Source organism: Primulina tabacum, chromosome 18, assembly GCF_025594145.1.
Source record: "Primulina tabacum isolate GXHZ01 chromosome 18, ASM2559414v2, whole genome shotgun sequence".
Lineage (NCBI taxonomy): Eukaryota > Viridiplantae > Streptophyta > Magnoliopsida > Lamiales > Gesneriaceae > Primulina > Primulina tabacum.
Window position 1 is genome coordinate 143624 of NC_134567.1, and position 13857 is coordinate 157480.

The 13857-nt window shown below is 49.3% G+C and overlaps 1 protein-coding gene across 1 annotated transcript; it reads right to left on the bottom strand.

Moving 5' to 3' along the window:
• Positions 1 to 1915: 1915 nt before the first annotated feature.
• On the bottom strand, positions 1916 to 6424 carry LOC142533480 (uncharacterized). The gene is made up of 5 exons (XM_075640276.1): positions 6306 to 6424; positions 5930 to 6113; positions 5525 to 5689; positions 2429 to 5419; positions 1916 to 2239 (listed from the first exon to the last, which is right to left on the bottom strand). The coding sequence occupies exons 1-5, from the start codon at positions 6422 to 6424 to the stop codon at positions 1916 to 1918; spliced, it is 3783 nt and encodes a 1260-aa protein (XP_075496391.1).
• Positions 6425 to 13857: the final 7433 nt, after the last annotated feature.

Here is a 13857-nt window from a genome sequence, read left to right on the forward strand (position 1 = left end):
AAGCCGCAGAAATAGCATGATTGGGCACAATCGATCGGTTGCCAGAAATCTTACCGACCAAAGCAAACTTAAATGGTGCAGATAAAGATGAGATGACCTCATCCGAAAAGCGAATGCCCGGTTTACCGTCCCTAAAGGACGGTGCGGGCATCTCATCCATTGACCCAAGAACATCCTCGAAACTGTTCTTGGTCGTCCGAGAGGACGACGGGGCCAAAATATCACGAAATGACAGAGAAGGAGTAACAGGTGCAATCGTGCGAGTAGAGCCCACAAAATTACCTGTATTGACTGAGTTCAAACGCCGATTCCGCAGAGTTGACTGATGATGGTTGACCGTTGACTTTCCCGTTGACTTTCCGACCGATGAACCAGCAGTGAACGGTGACGCCCCAGGGAGCAAGGAACCGGACCCAAACACGGCAGAACCGGGCGGCAGAGAGGGGAAATCAACTGAAACAGTGGTCGAAAATTGAGGAAAAACCGGAATTTGGGGATTTCCGATCACCGGCGGTTTTTCCGAAATTGAAGGTGTTACACAATTGCCCATGACTAGACGATCAGACGCTGAAGAGGAATTGACAAAAGACGCCGGATTCGGGCTAGAAATCGACGATGAAATTGACGGAGAAGGTACGATTTCAGCCGGAATTTTAGATCTAAAATTCCCGGCGGGAATGAACGGCGTTCGGACCGATTCATGGATGGTTGGAATCGTCTGGACCATAGGATCATAGATCGGGGTCTGGATTGAACAAACATTGCCGGAGGTGGCCGGAATCTGGGAAAAACCAGTAGCCTCCTCGGTGAACAGTGCTACCGTAACTTCAACCGGAGATGGCACCTGAACGGCTGAGTTGTCTGGTCGCGCAGGTGTCGGAAAGTGACGAGAGAGTTGAGGCGAGTCTGCCTGAGTAGGTCCGGCACCGGAAGGAGCCGCGGTGGCCGGCGACGAAGAAGAGCACTGTAGCGGCGTAAATTCGATCTGCGATTTGGAGGTGCTACCGAACTCCGATTGAGCTGATTTTTTGATATGATGGTCGCCCAAGAGAGGCGGTTCCGATGGTAAAGTGAACCGGCCGTGAACCGGCGGCGGCGGCGGCGACGAGGGTAGGGTCATTGTAGGGCGATTTTTGGGGTGAATTTGGGGTTTTTTTTGGAAGAGAGCATTTTCGCTGGTTTGGTTAGGGTTTAGGGTTTAGGGGTTAGGGGTTTGGGGTTTGGGGTTTGGGGTTTGGGGTTTAGGGTTTAGGGTTTAGGGTTTGGGGTTAGGGGTTTAGGGTTTAGGGGTTTAGGGTTTAGGGTTTAGGGTTTAGGGGTTAGGGGTTAGGGTTTAGGGTTTAGGGTTTAGGGTTTAGGGGTTAGGGGTTAGGGGTTAGGGGTTAGGGGTTAGGGGTTTAGGGTTTAGGGTTTAGGGTTTAGGGTTTAGGGTTTAGGGTTTTTTTTTTTTTTTTTTTTTTTTTTTAAGTAAAACACCGCCGAAAGCGGGGGGGTTAGGCGGACCCCTACCTGTATATATAAACACAAAAGAAATACAAGATAAGGCCTAAAGAGAGGGGATGTATACCAAGACCTCTCTAAAAGCGAGTTTGACAACACATAAAACATAAAGACATAAAACCTAGGGTGGCAAATACACGTGCCAAAATCTAATCCCTAGGAAAAGCGCATAATAAAAATGAACATATAAGAGCAGCGCTAAATACATCAAAACAAATCGAAACATGTCTAAACTGTAAAGATCCGACTCAGATGTAGGTGCAAAAGACAACCAATTGTACCCATCTCTGAGCCGTCTGTCGCTGTAAGTCCAACATGAAAATGACGTCCTAGTCCGAGATCGGTCGCAATCCAGCTGAAGTAAGAGAAACTTCAAATCCCCAGAAGAAGGTGAAAACGTATGGAGCTCATAACGTCATAAATCCAAGCGTGACTGGAACGTTGATATAAGAGGTAGCCAAGAGATAACATGGAGAGCCACCAATGCACGTAGCAAAAGCAGAGAACATATAAATCCCGACATGAATGGAGCTCTGGGCCAGAGAAACCACTGAGAGAGATCATCCAAAGCCACCATAAAACCCGGCAAGAGAACACAAAATATAGAAAGCGGCGGCCAAGGAGAAGCCTGCAGAGAGCGACCGCCAGAGAACAGGGTGGTCCAAATAAAAGCACCAATGGAGAAGGTGCGAGAGTCCACCCAGATCCAAAGAAACAAAGCACTCCAAAGAGACAGTACCTGCAAAGGAAAAAATACATATAGATATATATAAATATATATATATATATAGAAATAGATCCAAATAAAGGAAGGGGCTGCAAATAGCTAAGAACATCTGTATCTAAGGTAGGGAAGCCCGGAGATATCCGAGCGGGTCAGTATGGATATGTGTCTGGGTAGTGAAGGACCTAACTCTAAGGTATAAACCCTAATGGTATGAGCCCTCGCCGCCAACGCATCCGCCACCGAATTTCCCTCCCGAAAAATATGTGAAAAATGAACCGCCCGCCCCCTCAAAAGAAACAGAATCCGAGTGACTGTATGATGAAGGTCCCAATGACACCGACGAGAACGCAGGATCTGAAGAGAAATCTGAGAATCGGTCTCAACCCAAAGGGGAAAAAGACCGAGATCGGAACAGATAAGAAGGCCCCTCCAAACCGCCCAAAGCTCCGCCCGGACATTGGTCCCGACTCCGATAAACTCGCTGAAGGAGAGCACCACCCTGCCAGAAGAATCACGCACAACACCACCGACAGACGACTCCCCAGGATTGCCCCTCGAACTCCCATCAACATTCAGCTTAAAGCACCCAGGTGGTGGACAGAGCCACCGGACAATCGCTAACCTATGGGTCCGCTGAAAGGCAACAAAAATTCCCAGCGATCTCGCCGCCTCAAAGGCACCAAGCCAGTGCTTGGGCTTAACAATGAAAGCAGCATGGGCAAGACGCAGATAAGACAAAATCTGAGACTTCACAGTCTCCCCAGAAATACGCAACTGACGGTGCTTCGCATCATTACGAGCCATCCAGAGAAACCACAAAACAATGAAGGGCAGAAACTCCTTGACGTGGCCCCCAGGTGCCCAATGAAGATTTCTCTTCCAAGCGCTAAGGAACAACCTGAGATCCCCTGTGCAGGGGATCCGGACACGAAATATGGCCCCAAAGAAATGCCAGACATAACGGGCTATCGGGCCATCAATGAAGACATGTGTAAATGTCTCCGACATATCACAACACTGGCATCGAGAAGCCAACTCAAAGCCACGACGTTGGAGCATATCATCCAACGGGAGCCACTGATGCCAAAATCTCCAAAGAAAAAAAGACATCGTGGGCCTCAACCAACGGCCCCAACAAGGAGTCAAGATATCAGAAACAGGGTCTCTCAATCGGACAAGCTCCCAAGCAGACCTAATCGAAAAAGCACCGTCAGAACTGTGAATCCAAAGCGCCAAATCAGGCTCGCCAAAGGCAATCGGGGTCAAAGTAATCGCCTCAGCAACAGAAGGGGCCACCACAGCACAAAGAAGATCGAAATCCCAAGCCCCCTCAGACAAAAAGTGAAAAACCCGAACATCACGGCCCCCACGGACCTCACACTGGCTGGACAGAGCAGTATCCCCAAACCATATGTCATCCCAAAAGGACACGTCTCCAAGGCCAATGCGCCAGCGAATGCCGGGCTCGGCGCGAGGTCTGATCCGTAGGAGACGACGCCAGGTGGGGGATATTAAACCACGAGGGAGAACAGAGGCAGGAGCATCCATCTGGCAATACTTCCGTAAAAGGAATCTCGCCCAGAGAGAGGAGCCCTGCCGAAACCGGAACCACAACTTAATAGAAAAGCTATCCACCAGATCTTTCAATCTGCGGAAGCCAAGACCACCCTCCATCACTGGGAGACAGGCTCGAGACCACTTGGCCCAGTGCCATTTCTTCTCCAGTGTCCGCGACCCCCAGAGAAAAGCGTTGAAAACCAGCTCAAGCTTCTCCATGACAGCAAGCGGTGGCTGTACCACCTGAAACAGATAAATCGGCATGGAGAGGAGCACACTGCGGATAAGGGTTATGCGGCTACCCGGAGAGAGCGTCCGGATCTCCCAACCCTCTAACTTCCTACGAACAGATTGTAGGAGGTGCTCAAAAAGGGAACATACTCGGTTACCCCTAAACAAGGGGACTCCGAGGTACTTGAGGGGCAAATGACCCTCCGCAAACCTGGTGATGCGCAAAATCCGAGAGCGAAGTCGCTCAGAGCACCTCGGAGGCAAGATAACAGAACTTTTGACAGCGTTCACCAGCTGACCCGAACAATTCTCATAATGATGCAGTAAACCCATAAGGCGCCGCAAACTACGAGACCCACCATTGGCGAAAATAATGACATCATCAGCATAAGCCAGATGGGAAATCAGGATATCACAACCAGAGCGGTACCTGAGCTCAGGATGCTGCAGGTAGAGGCGGTCAAGGCCGCGCGATAGGTACTCCGCCCCCAAAATGAAAAGCATGGGGGACAAGGGATCGCCCTGTCTGAGGCCTCTAGTGGAACCAAAGAACCCCGAGAGAGAGCCATTGATGTTCACGGAGAAATGACAATGAGATATGCAAGCCGAGACCATCTCCACAACCCGCTCCGAGAAACCAAAGTGTCTCAAAACCTCGAAGAGGAAAGGCCACTGGACCCTGTCATAGGCCTTGGCCATATCCAACTTCAGGATAACATTACCGCCACGAGTGGGGAGAGTGAGACTGTGAGTGAGCTCCTGGGCTAGGAGAATATTATCGGAGATCATCCGACCCGGAACGAAGCCACTCTGATTCGGTGAAATAAGTCTCTCCGCCACAACCCTCAGCCGAGAGTACAACAGCTTAGAGATGATCTTATTAGTGACATTGCACAGACTAATCGGACGGAAGTCCGACCAAGCATGAGCACCCGCGACTTTGGGGATCAGAGTGATTGTGGTGGCGGTAAAACCCTGGGGGAGGGGAGAACCCCTGAAAAAATCCAGGACAGCATCAAAAACATCCTGATGAACAATCTCCCAACAATGCTGAAAGAACGCCGAGGAGAAGCCATCAGGCCCAGCCACACTATCAGGATGTATGGAGAAGACGGTCGCACGAACCTCCTCCAAAGAAGGGGTCGCAACAATACCCTCATTCTCCACAGCAGAGATAACGGAGGGGAAGCCCGAAAAATCAGGACTCGCAAGCGCAGAGGGGTCACCAGTAAGCAAATGCTGGAAAAACGAGGCTCCCGACTGCTGAATCAACTCAGGAGACGTCAGGCATACCCCATTATCCCAGATGCGGAAAATCTTATTCGCCACCCTTTTCTTCTTCACCATGTTGTGAAAGAGTTTGGTGTTCCTCTCACCATCCTCTAACCAGTGGCAAGCAGCTTTCTGTCTCCAAAAATCCGCCTCCATGGCGGTGACACGGGCCAGATCCTCATTGCGATCAGACAGAGAAGTCCAATTCAACTCAGAAGGATCAGCCTCACAGACAACCTCAGCGGACCGAACAGCCCTCTCAGCCTCAATGATTTTATCGAAAAGGTTCCCAAAAACATCCTGATTCCACCACTTGAGGTGATGTTTGAGGCGCTTAAGCTTAGCAAAAAGGCGAGGCATACCACTCAAACTACAAGGCAGAAACCAATTAAGCCGAACAGTCTGCAAAAAACCATGATGCCGAAGCCACATACGCTGGAAGCGAAACGAGCTCGGCCCACGGGCAAAAACCGGAGCGGTGACCAAAAGCGGACAGTGGTCAGAGAAAGTACGGGGAAGATGTTCAACACGAATGGAGCTGAAATGATCACCCCAATCAACGGAGACCATAACCCTGTCCAACCGCTTCCAAATGGTCTTATTCGTCCAGGTGAACGAAGAGCCCTCAAAACCGGCATCAACCAGACCAGAATCCAAAATGAAAGTATTGAACTCCTCCATGGGTAGAAGCCTACCACCACGGGTGCCCAAAGACTCAGATGCATCTCTGACTACATTAAAATCACCCCCAACAAGCCAAGGACCCAGAGCAGGCTTGACCTGAAGAAGGGAAGACCAAAGATCTCTGCGCTCAACGTAGCCGCAGCTGGCATAAACAAATGAACAAAACACCTCAGTCGGTAAAAAAGAGGCGGACACCTTGATGTGCAGGAACTGAGCATGATCGAAAACACACTCAGTCTGCACATCCGCGGATGAAAAAACCCAAATATTACCAGAAAGATTCGAAATGACTCTAGAAAAACCAAAACGGCGAGTCATGAATCTCTGGTCCAACATGATCATCGGCTCCAAAATGGCCAAAATCTTAATCTGATGCGCCTTCACATAAGCATGAAGCCGCTGTTGGGACTCCGAACTCCGAAGTCCCCGAACATTCCAAATGAGGGAATTCATGGAGATCGATGAGCAGAAGCACCCGGCCGCCGCTTAAACGAAACTCCCAACGCTTCCTTTTTCCTTTTATTCACGTTCGACATATCAGTATCCTGAGCACCAGAATCAGAATGTCGATCAAACCCCGTGTCGAGGTCATCAGCAGACATACGCTCGACAATCCGCTCACAAACAGGAGACCCCTGTTGAGCAACAAGTTCCTCAAGATGAGAGGAAACATCTGGAGAAGAAGGAATGGAAGGAATCGAATGGCAGCTGTGATTCTCCATGCACTGAACAGAAGTGCCAAAACCCCCCTCCTCAAACTGATGAACCAAAGACTGAACAGACACACAAGCCGTACCCGAAGGTAAGGCGTCAACAATGGGCAGACCCAAACTAATCGGGTCAACATCAACAACAGGGGCCTGATCCAAAGGAGCATCTCCAAGTAAACCATCACCCACAACCTCCAAGTGGGATCCAAGATCAGGATTAAGACCAACCAACTCAGTAGCGTCGCAACGCTGAGCCTCATCATGCCAGGGTGACAAAACCTCAAAGGCATTTGAGGAAGTAACTTGATGCGGAACATCAGGAACTGTAGGGGGGGCTCCAGCAGGATGACCCCTGTGCACAGGCCGCCTCCTCCGTCTACGTCTAGGGCCATCGCCATTTAAATGAAGCTGAGGCTGTGGTCCAGGATTAAAGACAGGAACAGCACCCTCTTGGGGTGTTTGTGCTTTGGGAGGAACTGGATCTTGAGATTTTTGAAAAACGGGTTTAGGCCTCGACGGCCTAGGATTCTTCCCGTGAGAATAACACACGGTAACTGAATGTCCCAGCATCTTGCAGTCAATGCAATATGCGGGGATCTTCTCATAAATGACATCAATAACCTGTGTGTGATCACCCCAACCAACCCAAACCTGCTGAATGGGAGGCTGTAAAACATCAATTTCCACACATACTCGGGCGAAAGCGCCTCGAGAGACATCAGCGGTGTGGTCGTCCATCTTAACAGGCTTACCCACAAGACTCGCAAGAGCAAAAAGAGTACGCTTGTTGAACAAATGCAAGGGTAAGCCCGGAAAACGGATCCAGACTGGTGCAATGGGGGATTCCTCATGCAGATTAAATTCGGGAGTCCACTTAGAAAAACGGATCCCAAGTGGTCCCACAAAAATGTTCCCCCTCGACCAAACGCGCGCGTAATCTTCTTCACATGAGAGAGAAATGACCAAAAAACCTCTGGGTAAAAATTTCAAGTCAAACGATCGCACTAGTCCCATTGTTTCGAAAGCCACAGAAATCGAAGAATTAGGGACTAAGGACCTGTTCCCCGAAATTTTACCGACTAGAGCATATTTAAAAGGTTCGAGCAGTGAAGAAATAACCTCAACCGGGAATCGGATACCCGGCTTGCCATCCAGAATAGACGGCTCAGGCAGCTCCTCCATCGAATTACGCACATCCTCGAAACTTTTCTGCACGGTACGAGGAGACGGAGGTGCAAGAGCGTCACGAAAAGAAACAGTAGCCCGAACCTCAGCACGAAGGACGGGTTTGACCGCAGATGCAGAACCATTGACTGCCGAGTCAACTCGGTCAACACGACGGTTTGACTCGCCCGAGTTGACCCGCGAGTTACCGGCCGGAGTTGCAGCGATCGCCGGCGACGTCATGGGGAGTACAGAACCGGTATCCAAAGCACGAGAACCGGACGTCGGAGGGGCCGATTGGACACTAGAATTGGATGAAATCGATTGAAAATCGGCAATTTGGGCGTTTTTGATCGGAGATGAATTACCTGAAATTGAAGATAAAATTGGATTACCCATCGAAAGTGGAGTACACGGTTGAAAGGAATTCACCAACGGAGCGGCGATGACGCCGGAATTGAAGAAAAACCCCGTCGGCGTTAGGGTTTCAGTGGTGCGAGGTGTAGATCTGAAATTCCCGTCGGAATTGAACACCGATGATGACGGGCCTTGTAGAGTTGGAATCGACTGCTCATGGGGATTCCAGATCGGGGTCCCAATTGAACAGAGGTGACCGGAATCGGCCGGCATGGACAGAAACGTGGCTGGAGGCGTGATGAACAGTGCAGGCGGAAGTTCGGAGCTTAAATCGGCGGGGCAAATGGACACCGATTTACCTAATTTTTTGACACAAGGGTCGCTTGGAAGAGGCGAATCTAAGGGTACATAAACGGCGCCAATCGGAACGGTAGATGAAGTCGACGCGTTTATGGCCGGAATTTGCGGGATTTGTGTCGGCGATTTGGTGGGGCAAACGTGCTCTGATGACGATGATTTTTGGATATTATGTTCGTTGGGGTGTGGCGCGTCGGGTGGTGTGGTGAACCGGCCGGGAACCGGCGGCGGCGGCATGGCGGCGGTGAGAGCAAGTTTGGGCGAATTTTAGGGGTTTTTTTGGGTTTTTGGGGTTGAGAGCATTTTTGGGTTTTTTGGTTTAGGGTTTAGGGTTTAGGGTTTAGGGTTTAGGGTTTAGGGTTTAGGGTTTTTTTTTTTAGCTAAAAAGTTTATTTATTAACAAATAAAACCTAACGGAGGGGGACTAGAGTTTAGGGTTTTAGGGTTTAGGGTTTAGGGTTTAGGGTTTAGGGTTTAGGGTTTAGGGTTTAGGGTTTAGGGTTAGGGTTTAGGGTTTAGGGTTTAGGGTTTAGGGTTTAGGGTTTTTTTTTTTTTTTTTTTTTTTTTAGCTAAAAAGTTTATTTATTAACAAATAAAACCTAACGGAGGGGGACTAGACCAAGACCTCCGGAAAGGCTATATCACAATCATAACATAAAAACAGAAATAAAGACATACTACAACAGGGCAACCTGAAATAAAGCACAACAAAAAACAAACAAACCAGCGAGTGCCCCGGAATACATCAGACAAATAGAACAAAATGGTGAGCAAGGAGAACTCTGCAGTGAACGCCCACCACATACCGCCAAAAATGCGGAAAACGAAATCAGCCTGGATCAAGAGGTCGCCCATAGGGCAAACTCGCCTGAGCCGCCTTCTGCCTATAATAACGCCGCTGCTGAGATCGCGTACGGCCCGGAAGTGGTAGAGATAAACATCCTTCACTCACTGAACCCATCTCAAACTCTGGCAGAGCAGTAGAAACAGGAGTATCACCCACAGGATCCGGAACAGCAGGGGCAATCTCAACAGCCGGAACAGTAACAACCACAGGTACAGTAACAACTGCTCCAGAAGTAGATGCCACCTCAACCATATCCGTGGCCTGAGACGAGATAATCGGATCCAAATCATCGTGAGACAGACTACTCACCGCAGCATTCTGCTCTGCCGCAAGCTTACTAAGAAGGGACTTAAACCTTTGGGGACGGGGTTTAACGGTACCCGAAGTCTCACCAGGACCTGAAGCAGTGGGTAAATCTTGCAGTATCTCATAGTAATTCTTCGTCGAAATGGGCCGAGCCGGATCTTTCCTCACAACAGGTCGGCGTCGGGGACGCTTGGAAACATGTCCTATAAAATCAGTATCATCGGACTGTGGCGGGTCAGACGCAACACCCTGAGGCTGCTCGGAAGGAGGCGGAAGCGGGGAATCCGATGCAACACCCTTACCATGAGGTCGGGTCCGGCGCGGGCGAGAAGACTTTCCATTACGAGAGCAAAAATCAAGTGAATGGCCCAACAACTGGCAATGAGAACAATAATGGGGAACTTGCTCATAGACCACCTCCACAACCTGACTATGATCACCCCAACCCACCCAGATACGCTCCGGACGAGCCTGAAGAACATCAATCTCAACACAAACTCTAGCAAAAGATCCTCTAGTCCCATCAGCGGTAATCTCATCAATCTTAACTGGATTACCTAAAATCTTAGCAATAGGAAACAAGCTCTGTTTAGCATAAAGATGCAATGGCAAATCAATAAATCTGACCCAAACAGGAGCAATAGGAGAATCCGCCTCAAACTTGAATTCGGGAGTCCATTTCGAAAACGAATCACTACAGACCGAATCGAAACAAGAGGCTGAGTCCAAAACCTCAAATAATCCTCCTCACAGGAAAGGGTGAGAACCATATACCCACGAGGAAGAAAACGAACAGTATGAGAACCCAACAAACCAATACAAGAGAAAGCAGATAATATATCAGAATTGGGAGTCAAACCCCGGTTCCCAGTGATACGCCCTACCAGAGCAAACTTAAAAGAAGCAGAGAGGGACGAAATAACCTGATCCGGGAACAAAATTCCGGGAATCCCATCTCGAACAATCGGAGCGGGCACCTCATCCATCGATGCAGCAACATCAGCAAAACTCTGAGCCTGCGACGGTGGAGATGAACGACGCAAAACATCCCTGAAAGACACCGCAGGAGGGACAGAGCGAGGAAAAACAACTGCCGGAGCAACGGGATTAGGAGAAGGCAATTGACTTGCTGCCGAGTCAACCCGCAAGGGTTGAATGGGTGACTCGACCGAGTCAACCCGGAACGGTACCACCGGAGGACCACCGTCGGCCGGCGAAGAAGGGAGGAGCATGGAACCGGTGAGAGAACGAGAAGAATCGGCCAAAACAGGAGATAATTTGACGGAAATCGTTGGTTGACTCGGCCGCAACTCGCCAAATTGGGCGTTTCCGACCGACGGCTGTGAACCTGCAATTGACGGTGGGGAAATATTACCCAAGACCGGACGAACATAACCTGAAGAGGAATTTCCCAAAGGAGCTCGGACGCCGGCGGAAATGACAGAAGAAGCAGGCGCGACGAGGGTTACAGGCGGTGCCGGAGTAGATCTAAAATTCCCGGTGAATGTGAACGATTCGGGCAACGGGCCATGGACGAACTTATTCGTCTGAGGACGGGCATTCCAGATCGGGGCTTGGATCGGAGAAAGGACGTCGGAACTGACCGGAATCGAGCAAAACGCGGACGGCTCCTGCGTGAACAGTGCAGGCGGAACTTTCGTGGTGAAATTGGACGGGCAAATCAACTCTGAATGACTTGAAATTTTCACAGTAGCCTCGCCTTGACGAGACGAATCCAACGGTACCTCATTTGTAAAAAACGGAGTTGAAATCGCCGGAGAGGAGATTTTGGCCGGAATTTGCAGATTTTCGGATGAGCTTTTGGTCGGGCAATCGGACTCCGTTTGCTTTGAAAGTTTGACAGCAGCATCGCCTCGTCGTGGCGGTTCAGATGGTCCGGTGAACCGGCCGGGAACCGGCTCCGGCATGTGAGGCGAAAATTTGGAGATTTTTTGGCTTTTTATTTCACTATTCACTTTGAGAGAAAATGTTTTGGGGGCGAATGGTTTAGGGTTTAGGGTTTAGGGTTTAGGGTTTAGGGTTTAGGGTTTAGGGTTTAGGGTTTAGGGTTTAGGGGTTAGGGGTTTAGGGTTTAGGGTTTAGGGTTTAGGGTTTAGGGGTTAGGGGTTAGGGTTTAGGGTTTAGGGTTTAGGGGTTAGGGTTTAGGGGTTAGGGTTTAGGGTTTAGGGTTTAGGGTTTAGGGTTTAGGGTTTAGGGTTTAGGGTTTAGGGTTTAGGGTTTAGGGTTTTTTTTTTTTTTTTTTAAATAAAACACCGCTGGAAGCGGGGGGGTTAGGCAGACCCCTACCTGTATATATCATCAAAACAAAAATACATCATAAAACCTAACGAGAGGGGGACTATACCAAGACCTCTCGAAAAGCTACCACACAACACACAGAAAACAAAATCTAGGGTGGCAAATATGTGAGCCAAAAACTAATCCCTAGGTAAGGAGCATAATAGAAATGAACGTCCAGAAGCGACGCTAAATACATGAAAATAAATCGAAACCTATCTAAACAGTAGAAATCCGGCTCAGAAGTAGGTGCAAAAGGCCACCGATGGTACCCAGCTCTGAGCCATCTGCCAGTGTGATGCCAAACTGAAAAATACATCCTAATCCGAGATCGGTCCACTGTACACGATCTGGCAATCAAAATATTATGCAGCTGGAAAGTCACTGTGCTAAAACGGTCGAAGCACAAAAGAAGGACCGCAATCCAGCGAAAGTCAGAAAAGCTCCAAGACCCAAGGAGAGGGAGAAAACTGACGGAGCTCATAAAATCAGAAATCCAAGCATGACTGTAACTCTGAAAGAAGATGCAACCAATAGAGAACAACCAGAGCCACCAAATCACGGAACGAAAGTAGAAACCATATAAATCCCGACATGAATGAGACTCCGGGCCAGAGAGACCATAGAAAAAGATCATCCAGAGCCACCATAACAATCGGCCAGAGAGCATAAAAGTAATAAAGCGGCGGGCAAGGAGAAGCCTGCAGTGAGCGCCGGCCGGATAACAAGAATGATCCAAAGAAAAGCACCAACGCGGAGAGTGCTGGGACCCGCCCAAATCCAAAAGAACAAAACAAGGAGAGTGCAAGTGTCTGGGCCAACTTGCACATCTCAAATGAGATATAAAAAACAACCTCCAAGGACAAAAGACCTGCAAGAAAAATAAATACATATATATATAAAAAGAAAGAGAGCCAAAAGGAAGAGTGGGCTGCAAATGGCTAAGAATATCTGGATCTGAGGTATGGAAGCCCTGAACGATCAGAACGGGCAAGGATGGAGATGTGGCTGGGTAAGGAAGGACCTATCTCTAAGGAAAACTGCCTAAGGTCATGAGCCCTAACCGCCAAAGCATCCGCCACCGAGTTACCCTCCCGGTATATATGCGAGATATGAACCATCCGCCCCCTCAAGAGAACCAAAATCCTAGACACAATGTGATCCAATCCCCAACGACACTGACGAGAGCGGAGGATCTGAATAGAAATCTGGGAATCAACCTCAATCCAAAGAGGGAAAAGAGAAAGATCAGAACAAATAAGGAGACCCCTCCAGACTGCCCAAAGTTCTGCTCGGCTAGTGGATCCAGCTCCAATGAACTCACTGAACGATAACAAGACCCGCCCAGAATGATCACGAACAACGCCACCAACTGTAGAATCCCCTGGATTCCCTCTCGAGCTCCCATCCACATTAAGCTTAAAACAACCGGACGGCGGCTTAAGCCAACGAACAATCGCCGTCCGATGATATCTGTGTAAGCAAACCGAAATCCCCAGTAAGTGCGCCACGTGGAAGAAACCCATCCAATGCTTGGGTTTGATAGTACGCGCAGAATGGGCGAGGCGCAGGTAAGATAAAATCTGGAACTTCACCGTCTCCCCAGATATGGAGAGCTGGCGATGCTTCGCATCATTCCGAGCAGTCCAGAGAAACCACAAAATAATGAAAGGGAGAAACTCCCTCACATGGCCCCCTGGAGCCCAGACCAGATTCCTCTTCCACGCACTAAGGAATAACCTGAAATCCTCAGTGTCAGGGATACGAACCCCAAAGACCGCACCAAAAAAATGCCAAACAGGCCTAGCCACCGGGCTGCGAATAAACACATGCGTGAATGTCTCAGA